At 49.5% G+C, this 11,510-nt stretch overlaps 1 protein-coding gene across 1 annotated transcript in view; it reads left to right on the top strand.

The window, feature by feature from the left end:
- Positions 1-8: 8 nt before the first annotated feature.
- The window catches only part of CUL4A (cullin 4A), a 28,790-nt gene continuing 17,288 nt past the window's right edge, over positions 9-11,510 (top strand). The window contains exons 1-5 of the mRNA XM_070471373.1: positions 9-564; positions 1,129-1,244; positions 9,162-9,265; positions 10,054-10,123; positions 11,116-11,189. Coding sequence (XP_070327474.1) covers positions 411-564; positions 1,129-1,244; positions 9,162-9,265; positions 10,054-10,123; positions 11,116-11,189 — 518 coding nt within the window. The 5' untranslated portion in view covers positions 9-410. The remainder of the gene's footprint in view (positions 565-1,128; positions 1,245-9,161; positions 9,266-10,053; positions 10,124-11,115; positions 11,190-11,510) is intronic.

Below are 11,510 nucleotides of genomic sequence, written 5' to 3'. Positions count from 1 at the left end.
TGGTGTGTTCGCCGGAGCGCGAGCCCCGGGCCGGCATGGCGGCGCGCCCGGGCTGAGGACGGCCGGGGGCTACGCTGCGACTCCCTTCTCCCCTCGCGCGACCGCCTCATTGGCGCCGCGGGTGCCCGGGCCCGCCCCTTCCTTAGCGGCTGCGGGTTCCTCACGGGCCGCGGCGGACGCAGACTGCGGTGCCCGCGCGCTTGCGACCGGGTCGGCTCGGGTCGGTGTCCGGCGCGCTCCGGGGCCTGAGGCGCGGGGTCAGGCCGGGCGGGCCGAGCGGGCGAGCCGGTCGGCGGTTGGGCCGGGCCGGGCCGAGGGAGCGCGGCCGAGGGAGGCCGGGGCCGAGGGAGGCCGGGGCGGAGGCCGGGCCGGGGCGGGCGGCGGGCGGCGGGCGGGCGGAGGCCGCGGCCATGGCTGACGAGACCCCCCGGAAGGGCAGCTTCTCGGCGCTCGTCGGACACACCAACGGCCTCACCAAGCCCGCGTCCCTCGCCGCGGCCGCCGTCACCGCCAAGCCCGGCGGCGCCGGCGGCTCCAAGAAGCTCGTGATCAAGAATTTCCGAGGTGGGTGCGGGGCCGGCGGGCGGGCCGGGGGCGCCCTCGGCCGCCGCCCCTCGCCCTGCGGCCGCCCGGTCGGGGCGGGGCGGGCCGGGCGCGGCGGGACCGGAGCTCTCGGAGGGCGGCGTGGTAACCCCTTCTGCTCGCCCCGGCCCTGCGGCGTCGCGGCCCCCGAGCAGGCGCCTCTGGCCCGTCAGGAGCTCACGTCTCAGCGTCCTCCCAACTGGGGGCAGTTTCGGGCAACTTTCAGTGTTGAGTAGAGTGTAACTATTCCTCGTCCTCCCGTTTGGGAAATCCACTCGTTAAGTAAAAGAATACTAAGATTTTTATGTTTTCTACATGCACTTACACTGATCATCAGTATTAGATGTGTTTACTTAGCAAAACGAAGGTGGGATGGTTGCAGAGTCTGTAACCCGAGAGATTTATAAACACGATACCTTGTACTGGGAAAACAATGTCCTGCGTTCCTTAGCGTCTTCGACGTACTTTTTTTGTAGAATGGTTTTTTAAAGACGTGTGATTGTTGGCATGGGTGCCGTTACCTACTGACTCTGTGTGCCCTTACAGACAGACCTAAATTGCCTGATAACTACACTCAGGACACCTGGCAGAAGCTTCATGAAGCAGTTAAAGCCATACAAAGTAGTACCTCCATCCGCTATAACCTGGAAGAGCTCTATCAGGTAAGCATCCATAGGTGGCTAAAAGAGCTTTATAGAATGCTCACTGAGATGTAAAGGTTCCTTTTCTTAGGGTGCTGGCGTCCTGTTTCCCACTTACCTGACTTTTTTTATAGTTGTCTAAATAGCGCGATAATCCAGTTCCGGTGAAACGTGACGCTGCCATGGATTTTGTGGTCCTCAGTGTTTTTCAGAGACAATAAGGAAGGAGGTAATAGAATCCGAGTATTTGCCTCCAACAGGAACAGTAGGAGTTCTGTGGCATCCTGTCCCGAGTCAAGGAATGTTTTCTGTTTTTGGTGGTTGTGGGATTTTTATTTCATTTTCAGGCTTAAGCTGTTGAAAGACATTTAAATTTAACTCATTTGTGGGAGAGAAATGTGTTTCTAAGAGCCATAGGACTTTTAACATTTTCCAAATATGCAGCAAATTATTATCCATTATGTTATATATGAAACTCTTATCTACATTTTAGGTAATAGAATAGCATTTCTATTAATATATAGCTTCTCTATTAAGAGACTTGAATTTAAACTTTTTTCCTAAGAGGGTTTGGGGGAGAATGGGTAGATGTATGTGTGTGGCTGAGTCCCTTTGCTGCTCACTGGAAACTACAACAGCATCATTAATTGGCTGCACCCCAGTGTGACATAAAGAATTTAAAGTTTGATAATTGTAAATAAATAAGTAAAACCTTTCATGTTTACATAAGCAATTACAGTATAAAAATTACGGAAACTGCAAAAAGCACATTGAAGAAAATGAAATCCCCTCAATTCCTACCACCCAAAGAAGACTGCTGGTGACAGTTTGATGAACATGTGTGCCTTCTTTGTCTTAAGTTTATGTCTGTTGTGTGTTTTAACCACTTTATTAAGGTATGGAATGTGTCCTTGAGTAGGTTTGAACGATGTGTCCACTTGTAGAACATTCTGTCACCACAGACAGTGCCCGGAGGCCACTGTGCAGCCAGCCATCCTGCCTCACTCCCAGTCCTTGGCAGTCCCTAATTTGTTGTCTGTCAGTGCATTCTGCCATTTCTAGAACCTCATCTAAACAGAACCATGCCTCTTGCAGCCTCTTGTACCTGGCTCCTTTCGCTTAGGGCAGTGCTTCTGCATTTGGTGTGGGCCTTTTGACAGTAACTGGTTTCTTTGTCACTGAGTACTCTGGGTACCACGGTTGGTTATCCTGAGTTAATGAATGTCTGGGTTTCATAAGACCTTTCATAGCTCTTTCAAAGAGGTGTCATGATTTTGTCTGTCAGTGCTGTGTGAGAGTTTAAGATGCTCCATGCCCATGCCAATGTCTGGTATTGTCAGTCTTTAATTTTTGCTGTTCTAGTTTGGTATGTAGTAGCATTTCACCTTGGTTTTAATTTGCAATTCTCTAATGATATGAAGTATTTTTTCTTGTGCCCATTGCCATTCCTCATACTTGCTTTACTGAAGTGTGTGTTCACATCTGCTTATTTTTCATAGTCTTGTTTATTTTCTTACCATCAAGTGTTTGGGGTTATTATGTATTCTAGGTACATGTGGTATTCCAGATATTTGCCTTGCACTTATGTTCTCCCAGGTTATAACTTGCCTTTTGATTCTTTTAACTATGGCTTTCAGAGAGTAGAAGTTTTAAATTTTGATGAAGTCTTTGTATCAGTTTGGTCTTTTATGGATTGTGCTTGTAGTGTCTGAGAAGTCTGAGGAGGTATAGATTCTCTGTTTTATCTCCTTGTGGACATTTCAGGGTTTTCCGTTCCACATCCAGGTGTATTACCTGTTTGCAGGTGAGTGGCTGTGTCTCTTGCGAGGTGTGAATCCAGGCTCGTTGTCCTCCCTGTGGATGTCCGCTCGGCCCAGTGCCACGTGGCGAGGCGTCTGAACTTCCCCCAGCGAGCTGCTTTGTCCCTTCATCTGAAACTGTTGTCTGCATGAGAGCCCTAAGTCTCAAAGTCTGGAGCGTTGACCCTCCAGCTTTATCCCTTTTAGGATAAACTTGTTTTGGCTGTTCTAGGGTCCATTGTATTTCCGTATGAATTTTAGAATTTGTTTGCCAGTTTCTCAGAAAAGTGCTCCAGGATTTTAGGTGGGACTCTGTGGAACGCTAGGGGAGCGTGGGGAGAGCTGTGCCTCAATGGTACCGGCCCAGCCAGTCACCAGGGGCCGCTCGCTTTGCTCCATCTCAGCAGTGTCTGTAGTTCCACTGCACGGGCCTTGTGAGGTTCATCCCTAAAGCGGTTCATGTTTTTATAGTGTCAGGAAAGGTGGTATAAATTTTAATTTCTTGATAGTACATATAAATACAAATGATTTTATACATTGATCTTCTTTACTATGTCTTGCTGATTGCACTTTTTTTGGTAGCTTTTTTTGTAGATGCCGTTGGATTTTCTATACAGACAGTCACATTGCCTGTGAATAGAAATAACTTCACTTCTCCCTTTCTAATCTGCATTCCTTTTATTTCCTTTTCTTGCCTGATTACACTGTTTAGAGCCTCTGATGGTTAATAGAAATGTAAAGAGCAGGTACACTTGTTTTGTTCCCAGTCTTAGGAAAGAAAGCTTTTAGTCTTTCATCATTTAACATCATGCGATGCTAGCTGTGGGTTTTTCCAGAATACGCATTATCAATTTAAGGAAGTTCCTCTCTGTTCCTATTTTGCTGAGCATTTTTATCAGAAATACATGTTGGAATTTGATAAATTCTTCTGTGACTGTCGAGGTGGTCGTCTGATTTTTTTTTTTGTTTTCGTTTGCTAATTACATTGATTGATTTTCAAATCTTAGACTGGTCTTTCATTTTGGGATAAATCCTGCTTGGTCATGAGTATTTTTTTTTTTAATGTGCTGTTAGATTCAGTCTGCCAGTCATTTGTTAGTTTTTGTACCTGTGACCACAGAGGATGTTGATGTGTTATTTTCATGTAATGTCTGTGTCTGGTTTTGGTGCCACAGTAATGGTGGCCTCAAAAAATGAATTGGAAATATTCTCTTCTCTTCATTTTCTGGAAGACTTTGTATAGAGTTGGTTATTTCTCTCTAAAGGTTTGAGAGAATTCCCCAGGGAAGCCATCTTGGCTTTCTTGGAAGGATTTTCAACTACAGATTTCCTTAGTGGATATGAAGCTATTCAGTTTATCCACTTCTTTAAGTTCATTCTTCTTCTGCGGTGTCTAATCTGCCATTAATGTCATCCGGTGTAATTTTCAGCCCTGCGTTGTTTTCCTCTCTATGTGTTCACTTTGAATCTTTTTTGTATCTTCCCTGTCTCTAGTTAGCTTTTTTGACGTGTGGACATGGTCATAGCTCTTCTGCATCCTGATCTGCCACGTCTCCATTCCGGGCTGCATGGCGTGGTTGATTTTTCTCTCCACTGGCGTTGTTTTCCTCCCGTTTTGCCTGTGTGGTAGCTCTGACTGGGTGCCAGACATTGTGGGTTTTGACTTGTGTGCTAGATGCTTTTATGTTTCTGTGAGTATTCTTGAGTTTTGTTCCTAACTTGGTTAAATTATTTGGAGTCAGTTTGACCTTTTAGACTGTTGACTTTAAGGTGTGCCAGGCAGCACTAGGGCAGGGCTTTGTCCAGGACTGACTGCCCCGCTGCCAACGCAGTCCTCAGCTCCGGGCGCCTGCTCTGCAGCCTGGGCGCTGGACGCCCGAGGGGTCAGTGCTTGTCTGTCTTCTGTCTGCCGAGGTCACTGCCTCTCAGAACCCAGTGTGCGGTGCTTTGGAAACTGCGATTTTGTATATTATTTCAGTAGCAGAGTGAGGCTTTTCCTTTGCTGTGTCTGGGCCAGAAGCAAGTGTCCCACCACATGCCCACACTCAGGGGCTTTTAATTTAGTAAAATATTACGTCTTTCAGCTAGGGTCATGATTGCTCTTTTCCTGGAGATTTGACTGGTATTAATTACTCAGCGTTTTCTTAGCTGTACTTTTACCCAGGATGTGTTTCATCGTGGTTACCTTGGATATTATCACAAATGGTGTTTCCAGGTGTTATGGTGTTGTGTCTTGGGACCTTGAGGCTCAGGGTGCTTCCCCCCACAGTGGCCCCACTCCTCCTTGGGGGGGGGTGTCTCTGGAGGGCCTGTCGGGGCCAGTGGCTGGCCTTTGGAGGCAGGTGCATGGGCAGGCGCCTGGCTGCTCAGAACTTCAGAGTGGTGTGTGTCTGCAGAGTGAGCTGCTCAGGTCCCGTGGCGCAGGTTGGGGGGGGAGAGTAGGTGACGTGACGGGGAGGTTATCCTGGCCTCCAACGGCCTGAACAGTGCTTGCCCTGGGGCCTAAGCATAGAGCCCCAGCTTTTCCTGTGGGGGGTGGGACGCACTTTGCCAGAGTCTTTTGTTCAAGTAACAGTCCTCACCAGAGCTTACAAGGTTGGTTCTGTTTGAGGAGGTTTTCAGGATGTTGGAGGGAGGACCTCTTGTTTTGATGTTGGCCAGCTTCCCCAAAGTGGGTCTAGCATCTCCCTTGCAGGCAGCCAGGCCCGTGGAGGCCGAGGGCAACTTCAGCCCATCTGCCATTTCTCGCTTCATTTTCATTTGCTGGAAAGGGATATTCTGATCATGATGATAAACCAGTAGATCCACATACCACTCAGTCATTTTCCTCCCATAATGCGAGGAGGAGGAGATTTTGAATGCATAGATCTTTTCTGAATTAAGGTGTGAAATCCTAGCTCACTGAAGAAAGTGTGTCTGGGTGTCTATGTCTTAGTTCTACCCATCAGCTCAGTGAAACCACAGGAACCTGAACATTTTCAAGAAGTGTTTCATGGGAAGGTTGTGTGTTGATTTCAGACTAGATTTTTGTTTTGCTTTTGACTTTTTTAAAAATTGAAGTTTTGTTGACTTACAGTTCTATGCCAATCTCTGCAGTACAGTGCAGTGAGTCAGTTTTATCTACGTTCTTATATTTTACGTATATATTCTTATATATACGCATTTGACATATATGTTCTTTTTTTTTTTTTTTTTTTTTTTTAATGTTTTTTCACTTGTGGTCTATCCCAGGAGCTTGGCTGTGGCTCCCTGTGCTCCACGGCGGCCCTTGTTGCTCGCCTGTCCTGAGTATAAGAGTTTGCATCTGCCGCCCGCCGGTTCCCGGGGCATCGGTCTTCGTCCCCCTGCCCCTCTGCAGCCTCAAGTCTGATCTGTGTGGGTCTCAGACTGGTTCTGATGCTCAGACTCAGACCTGTTGCAGGGAACTCGCACTTGAGAACGGCCTTGCTGCTGGTGTTGAGTCCTGGGGTAAATGTCTCCATGACCCCTGTACCTGGTGAGCTTGGGGAAGGAGCATGGGGTGGACTCGGGTGCTAATGCATCTACAAGGTGGATTCGGAAGAGCAAGGGAGCCCAGGAAGTGGGAGACAGGTGGACGCTTTATTTGATGGCCTGTTGGAGAGTGTAAATTAGAGTGAATTCAGTGCATAAGTTATTCAGAAACATAATGTTCAAGTTCAGCTGTCTTAAGCTTAACAGGAAGGATTCTGTAATTCAGCAGCTTGGTCCCTCCTGGAAGTCAGCCCTCTGTATGAGGGAATCATGTCCAGACTTGGGACTGGGGCTGGGAGGGTGGGCGTCCTGTCCCCTCGGACTTCGCCACATGCTCAGGCCCAAGTCCTTGTTTCATTTTTGCACTGCTTTTTACTGGTTTCTCGTGGGTGGGAACCTGGGGAGACAGCATCCAGGTGGGGGCTCCTCCCGTGCGGTGGGCTTGTGGTGTTTAGACACGCCTGGCACCCAGTTGGGTGTCCGCCGGGGCTGCTGCTGAGGCCGAGGGCAGGGCCCCGGCCTGTCTGTCTGTGGAATGGTCAGGGGTGTGGTTTCCCCCGGGCTCAGAGGGCGGTGTTTGTTTTTCACTTTTCCCCTCGAGGCTGTTTTGCTCCTAGACGTGGGAGGCGCTCTCTCAGGGTCAGTGTTTTGCTGGGGCACTGTCTGTCCTGACACAGATAAGCCTGTGCAAAGCGGGTGTGGGACTGTGGAGAGGGAGGCGGGGCTGGGAGGCTGCTGGCCGCGAGGCTGGCCGAGGAAACACCAAACCACGGGCCTGCTGCCCGTGGGGCCCGGGTCCTGCTCACCCCCTCCGGGCGCTGCACCCCCTAGACCCCTGCGCTGCCCCCATGACTCCATGGGGGCTTCATGCACCCTGAGAGGGGCTTCTGAATCTCCAAGTGTGCCTAAACCTCCTGCACTAGTTCTGGGGAGAAAGGCCTGTGGCGCCCCTGCCCCGCCGCCCCCCTGCAGGGGGAGAGCAGGTGACAGGGCGGCTGTAACACGAAGACGCCAGCAGTGACTCAGCAAAGGCCCGCCTGGTGCCCCGGCACTTGGCTTGTGGCTTTAAGTGCGCTCCAGATTCCGAGTTAAAAACAGTCTCAGTGGACTTCATGTAAATAGTAAGCACGTGCCATGCAGGGCACATACGAGGGGGAGCTGGTTACAGAATTCACCAAAAAGCTCATAGCCGGGAAAAGGTTGTCTTGGGGACACTGACACCTGCTTCAGGAATTGGAGCGTTCAGAAAATGCCTCTGATTAAGATGTTCTTTCATGGCTGATTCATGTCAGTGTATGACAAAAACCACTTCAATATTGTAAAGTAATTAGCCTCCAACTAATAAAAATAAATGGAAAAAAAAAAAGATGTTCTTCTTTGAAGGACATGCGCCACTGAGCTTATCTTGATTTTTACCAAAAAAATGTTTTCTTCATGTATTATAGTAAAAACTTACTTTGTAATAATTATATTTGTAATGACTACCTACTGGAACAAAAGTCTTTGTTAGGACATTATCCCCCTTTTTATTTTAAGTGGGAAAAGGACAGTTGGTCTTGGGCTGAATTATAAAACCATTAAGTTTGAGAAAGGAGGTAAAGGATATAGAAAGAAAACGTGGATGGGAACGCCTTGTTCTCATTAACACAGAATGTAAGGGAAAGGTATTCTTGTTTTCTTAATTATTATCATTATTTCATGTTCTCTTTTGAACTTTATAAGTACGCATGTGTTTTATATATTATGTATTTCTTTACATAATTATTTTCTTTATAGCTATAAAAACGTAAGTTGCCCTTACATTTGAGTAAAGATTCTAAAATGTGTCCGTTCTGTATATCTCGCATACTTTCTTAAATAGCTCAGAAATAGGCAGTAGAAACACTGCATTTCTCTTCATAGTATTTCATGTTTGGATTGGATCAGGTGCTGATCTTGTACATGAGATTTGAAAAAAAATTTTATTAGAACTGGTAAGAATATACAAGTATTCTTTGATGTGGATTGATAATATTTTTTGAAAATTGTTCCCACCCCAAACACTTGTTTCTTCATTAATTTAAGACAAGTTTAAGTGTCACCCCGCCCTCGGGACCTTGGTCCTTGAGCTTTTGGACCGTCACCTACTCGGGAGCCTGAAGGGGCCTGGATCTCCTGTCCCCTCCCCTGTCATGGGTGGTCTCAGGGTCTGGAGCAGGTGTTTCCTGGCCTGGTTTCACATTGTGATCCTCAGGGTCAGCTCACTCCTCCCTGCAGCCCCTCCGCAGACGGGCCCATGGGCTCAGGCCCACTGTGGTCTTCACGTGAGTGGAGTGCGGCCAGGGTTAGAGGCTGCCGAGCAGGGAGCCTGGGCGGGTCTGGAGAGGCCCGGCCTGGGGCACGCCCCCTCGGGGGCCCCCGTCCTCAGGCGGGCATCGGGGCGCAGTCGTGTCCGTGTTCTGGGTCCCTGCTGTTGTGGGCCACTCTTTGCTGGTCTCTGGTGTTCCAACAGTGATGGCCCTGAATCACTGTGATGGTGTATTGTAGACTGTGTAAGTGGTGAAGGAGCGCCTTTCTGTTACGATTATAGCGGTTTATACAAATACACTTTTTTAAAGAACAAGTTTCTCATTCATAGTGAATGACTCGTTATTCCTTTTGTCTTCAGGCTGTTGAAAACCTTTGCTCCCACAAAGTGTCCCCGACGCTCTACCAGCAACTGCGCCAGGCCTGCGAGGGCCACGTCCAAGCACAGATCCTCCAGTTCAGAGAATATCCTTGTTTGATTTGGGCGATTCCTATTCATTACCTAAATATTTTGAAACTGAACATTAATAGAATAAAGAATGAATGAATATCCTTAATATCAAAACAAAAGCTTTTAAAGTTTTATTTATGGAAACAAAACCTTGCATTTATATCATACAACCCTACAAAACAGATTTTTTTGAAGTGGAATTTTTTACCATTTAAACTTCTTTGCTGATCTGATTAAAGTGAGAGTGTCCATTTTTAAGTCTGGTTTGAAGTATTTAGGAAACGTTCTGAAAAATATCTTAAAGTTTGAGTTCTGCTATTTTTTATTCTTGTTCTTAAAACTCTTGTTAGTTTTCTGTGATTTACAACCAGTTTCCACAAACTTGGCAACATGAACCAGCCCTTGCCTGTCCACTCACAGTCTGCAGGTTGGGGGTGGCTCAGTGGTTTTCAGCTTAGGGCCTCGCTGGCTGAAACCATCTTGGACCTTTGCTGTTGTCAGCAGACCCACTTCCTCCCTCTGGGGCAGTGTCTGCAGAGCCTGGGGCAGGACCCTGGCAGGGGAGGGAAGGGAACAAGGTGGGCTCGAAGGGATGGGGCAGGTGAGTGCAGGCAGGTGCATCACAGGCAGGGCTGTGTGGGGACTGAGAAACCACGTTTGTGGCTTCTGAGCTTCCGGTCTTTCAGTACTCTTGAGTACTAAATAGCATGCAGTAGTCTGTGGTGAAGAGAGCTGAAATTAAGGGGTAAAAATTGCAATAAATCTGCCGATGTTTCTGAAGCTTTCCTTAGCAGGTCTGCACAGACTCACTAGACAGTGTGTTGTTTCTCAAGAAGATTAACACATGCTGGCAGGATCACTGCAGACAGATGGTAAGCTTGCTGACGGCCTCTGCGATGCCGGTGTCGCGGGTGCCTCCTCCCTTTGCCGGCTCGGTGCACTGGTCCCCTCGGGCCTCCTCTCCAGCCTCTGGCTCTGCCGGGCGGGGGTTTGGGCAGCTTAGGGTGACGCCCGCTGCTCATCCAGCCAGGTGGCTTTCTCACAGTGCGTGGCCTCGCCCCTTCTTCTCACCCTCGGGGAAGGCAAGCGGGCCATGGGCGGGGCTGGGGGCCTGTCCTGTTCAGGGCCTTCAGACCACACACACAGGTGACCCCGGGCCTGTGACTCCTGGTGAGCCTCTGAAGTTTCCCTTGGCCTCAGTTTGTGCCTGAGAATCAAGCCCGAATCCCAGGGCTTCCCGGCACCTATAGACAGCCAGGCTTAGACTTAGTGGATATAGATTCTGATTTGACTTTATGTATGTGAGTTTTCAGGGTGACTTAGCTGACAGTCAGGAGAGGGAGAGCAGAGGTAGTATCAGTAGCTCTCCCGGGTGGGCTGAACGCTTCTGTTTCCTCACGGAGGTGAGTAGGCGGCAACAAGAGAGTCTTCTGGGCCAAGCTCCGCTTGAGTCGTAAAAACAGGCGAACATCCGTCAGGAAGGTTCTGTTTACTTCTGTGAGCAAAGCTTCTCGACAGAGTCTGGGGAGCTCCCTGAGAAGAGAGTCCTGGGCCCTCCACACCCCCTGAACCTGTAGAGCTGCATGCCCACGTGCCAGGAAGGAATGCTTAAGCCCAGGCTCAGGAGACTGAGCACGTCAGTGAGGAAGGGACTGAGGTCACACGTGTCTCAGAGGCCGAGTGCTGTGAAATCCGTCCAGTCAGATCTTCTGGATTAAAGAGGAAAAGCCAGCACCAAGGGGAACAATTAAATTCAGGGACGTCAGCCGTGAGGGTCTTGGTGAGGCAGCCGTGTGTTAGATCTGAGACAGCGATATGACTGCTCAGAGGCCTGGGGTGGACTGACCCAGCCCTCTGCCCCCAGATCATGATCCGGAGCATCTTCCTGTTCCTGGACCGCACGTACGTGCTCCAGAACTCCACGCTGCCCTCCATCTGGTGAGTGTCTGCACTGCGGCTGCCACGTGTGCCTGACTGTCTGTCCTCCGCGCTCGCCGGGCCCCCTGGTGAACCTCAGCCCAGGGCGTCGGTCCCTGGGGGGTGGCCGCCGAGCTGGCGGCTGGCAGTCCTGCGTGTTCTCCTGCAGGTGATGGAACCTTGGGACAGGCCAGTAGGCACAGAGTCTCCACCATTCACTCTGCTCTGGAGGGGCCGGGCACGCGGTCCGTGCCACACCGCCTCCCAGTGCTCTGCTGATCAGCTGAGTGCGGGGACCCGGCTTCCACCTGCTCCTCACACAGGCCTTTGGGGGGCCCCGTG

This window comes from Odocoileus virginianus, chromosome 8, assembly GCF_023699985.2.
Source record: "Odocoileus virginianus isolate 20LAN1187 ecotype Illinois chromosome 8, Ovbor_1.2, whole genome shotgun sequence".
Classification (NCBI taxonomy): domain Eukaryota; kingdom Metazoa; phylum Chordata; class Mammalia; order Artiodactyla; family Cervidae; genus Odocoileus; species Odocoileus virginianus.
This window is presented reverse-complemented; position numbering and strand designations above follow the sequence as displayed.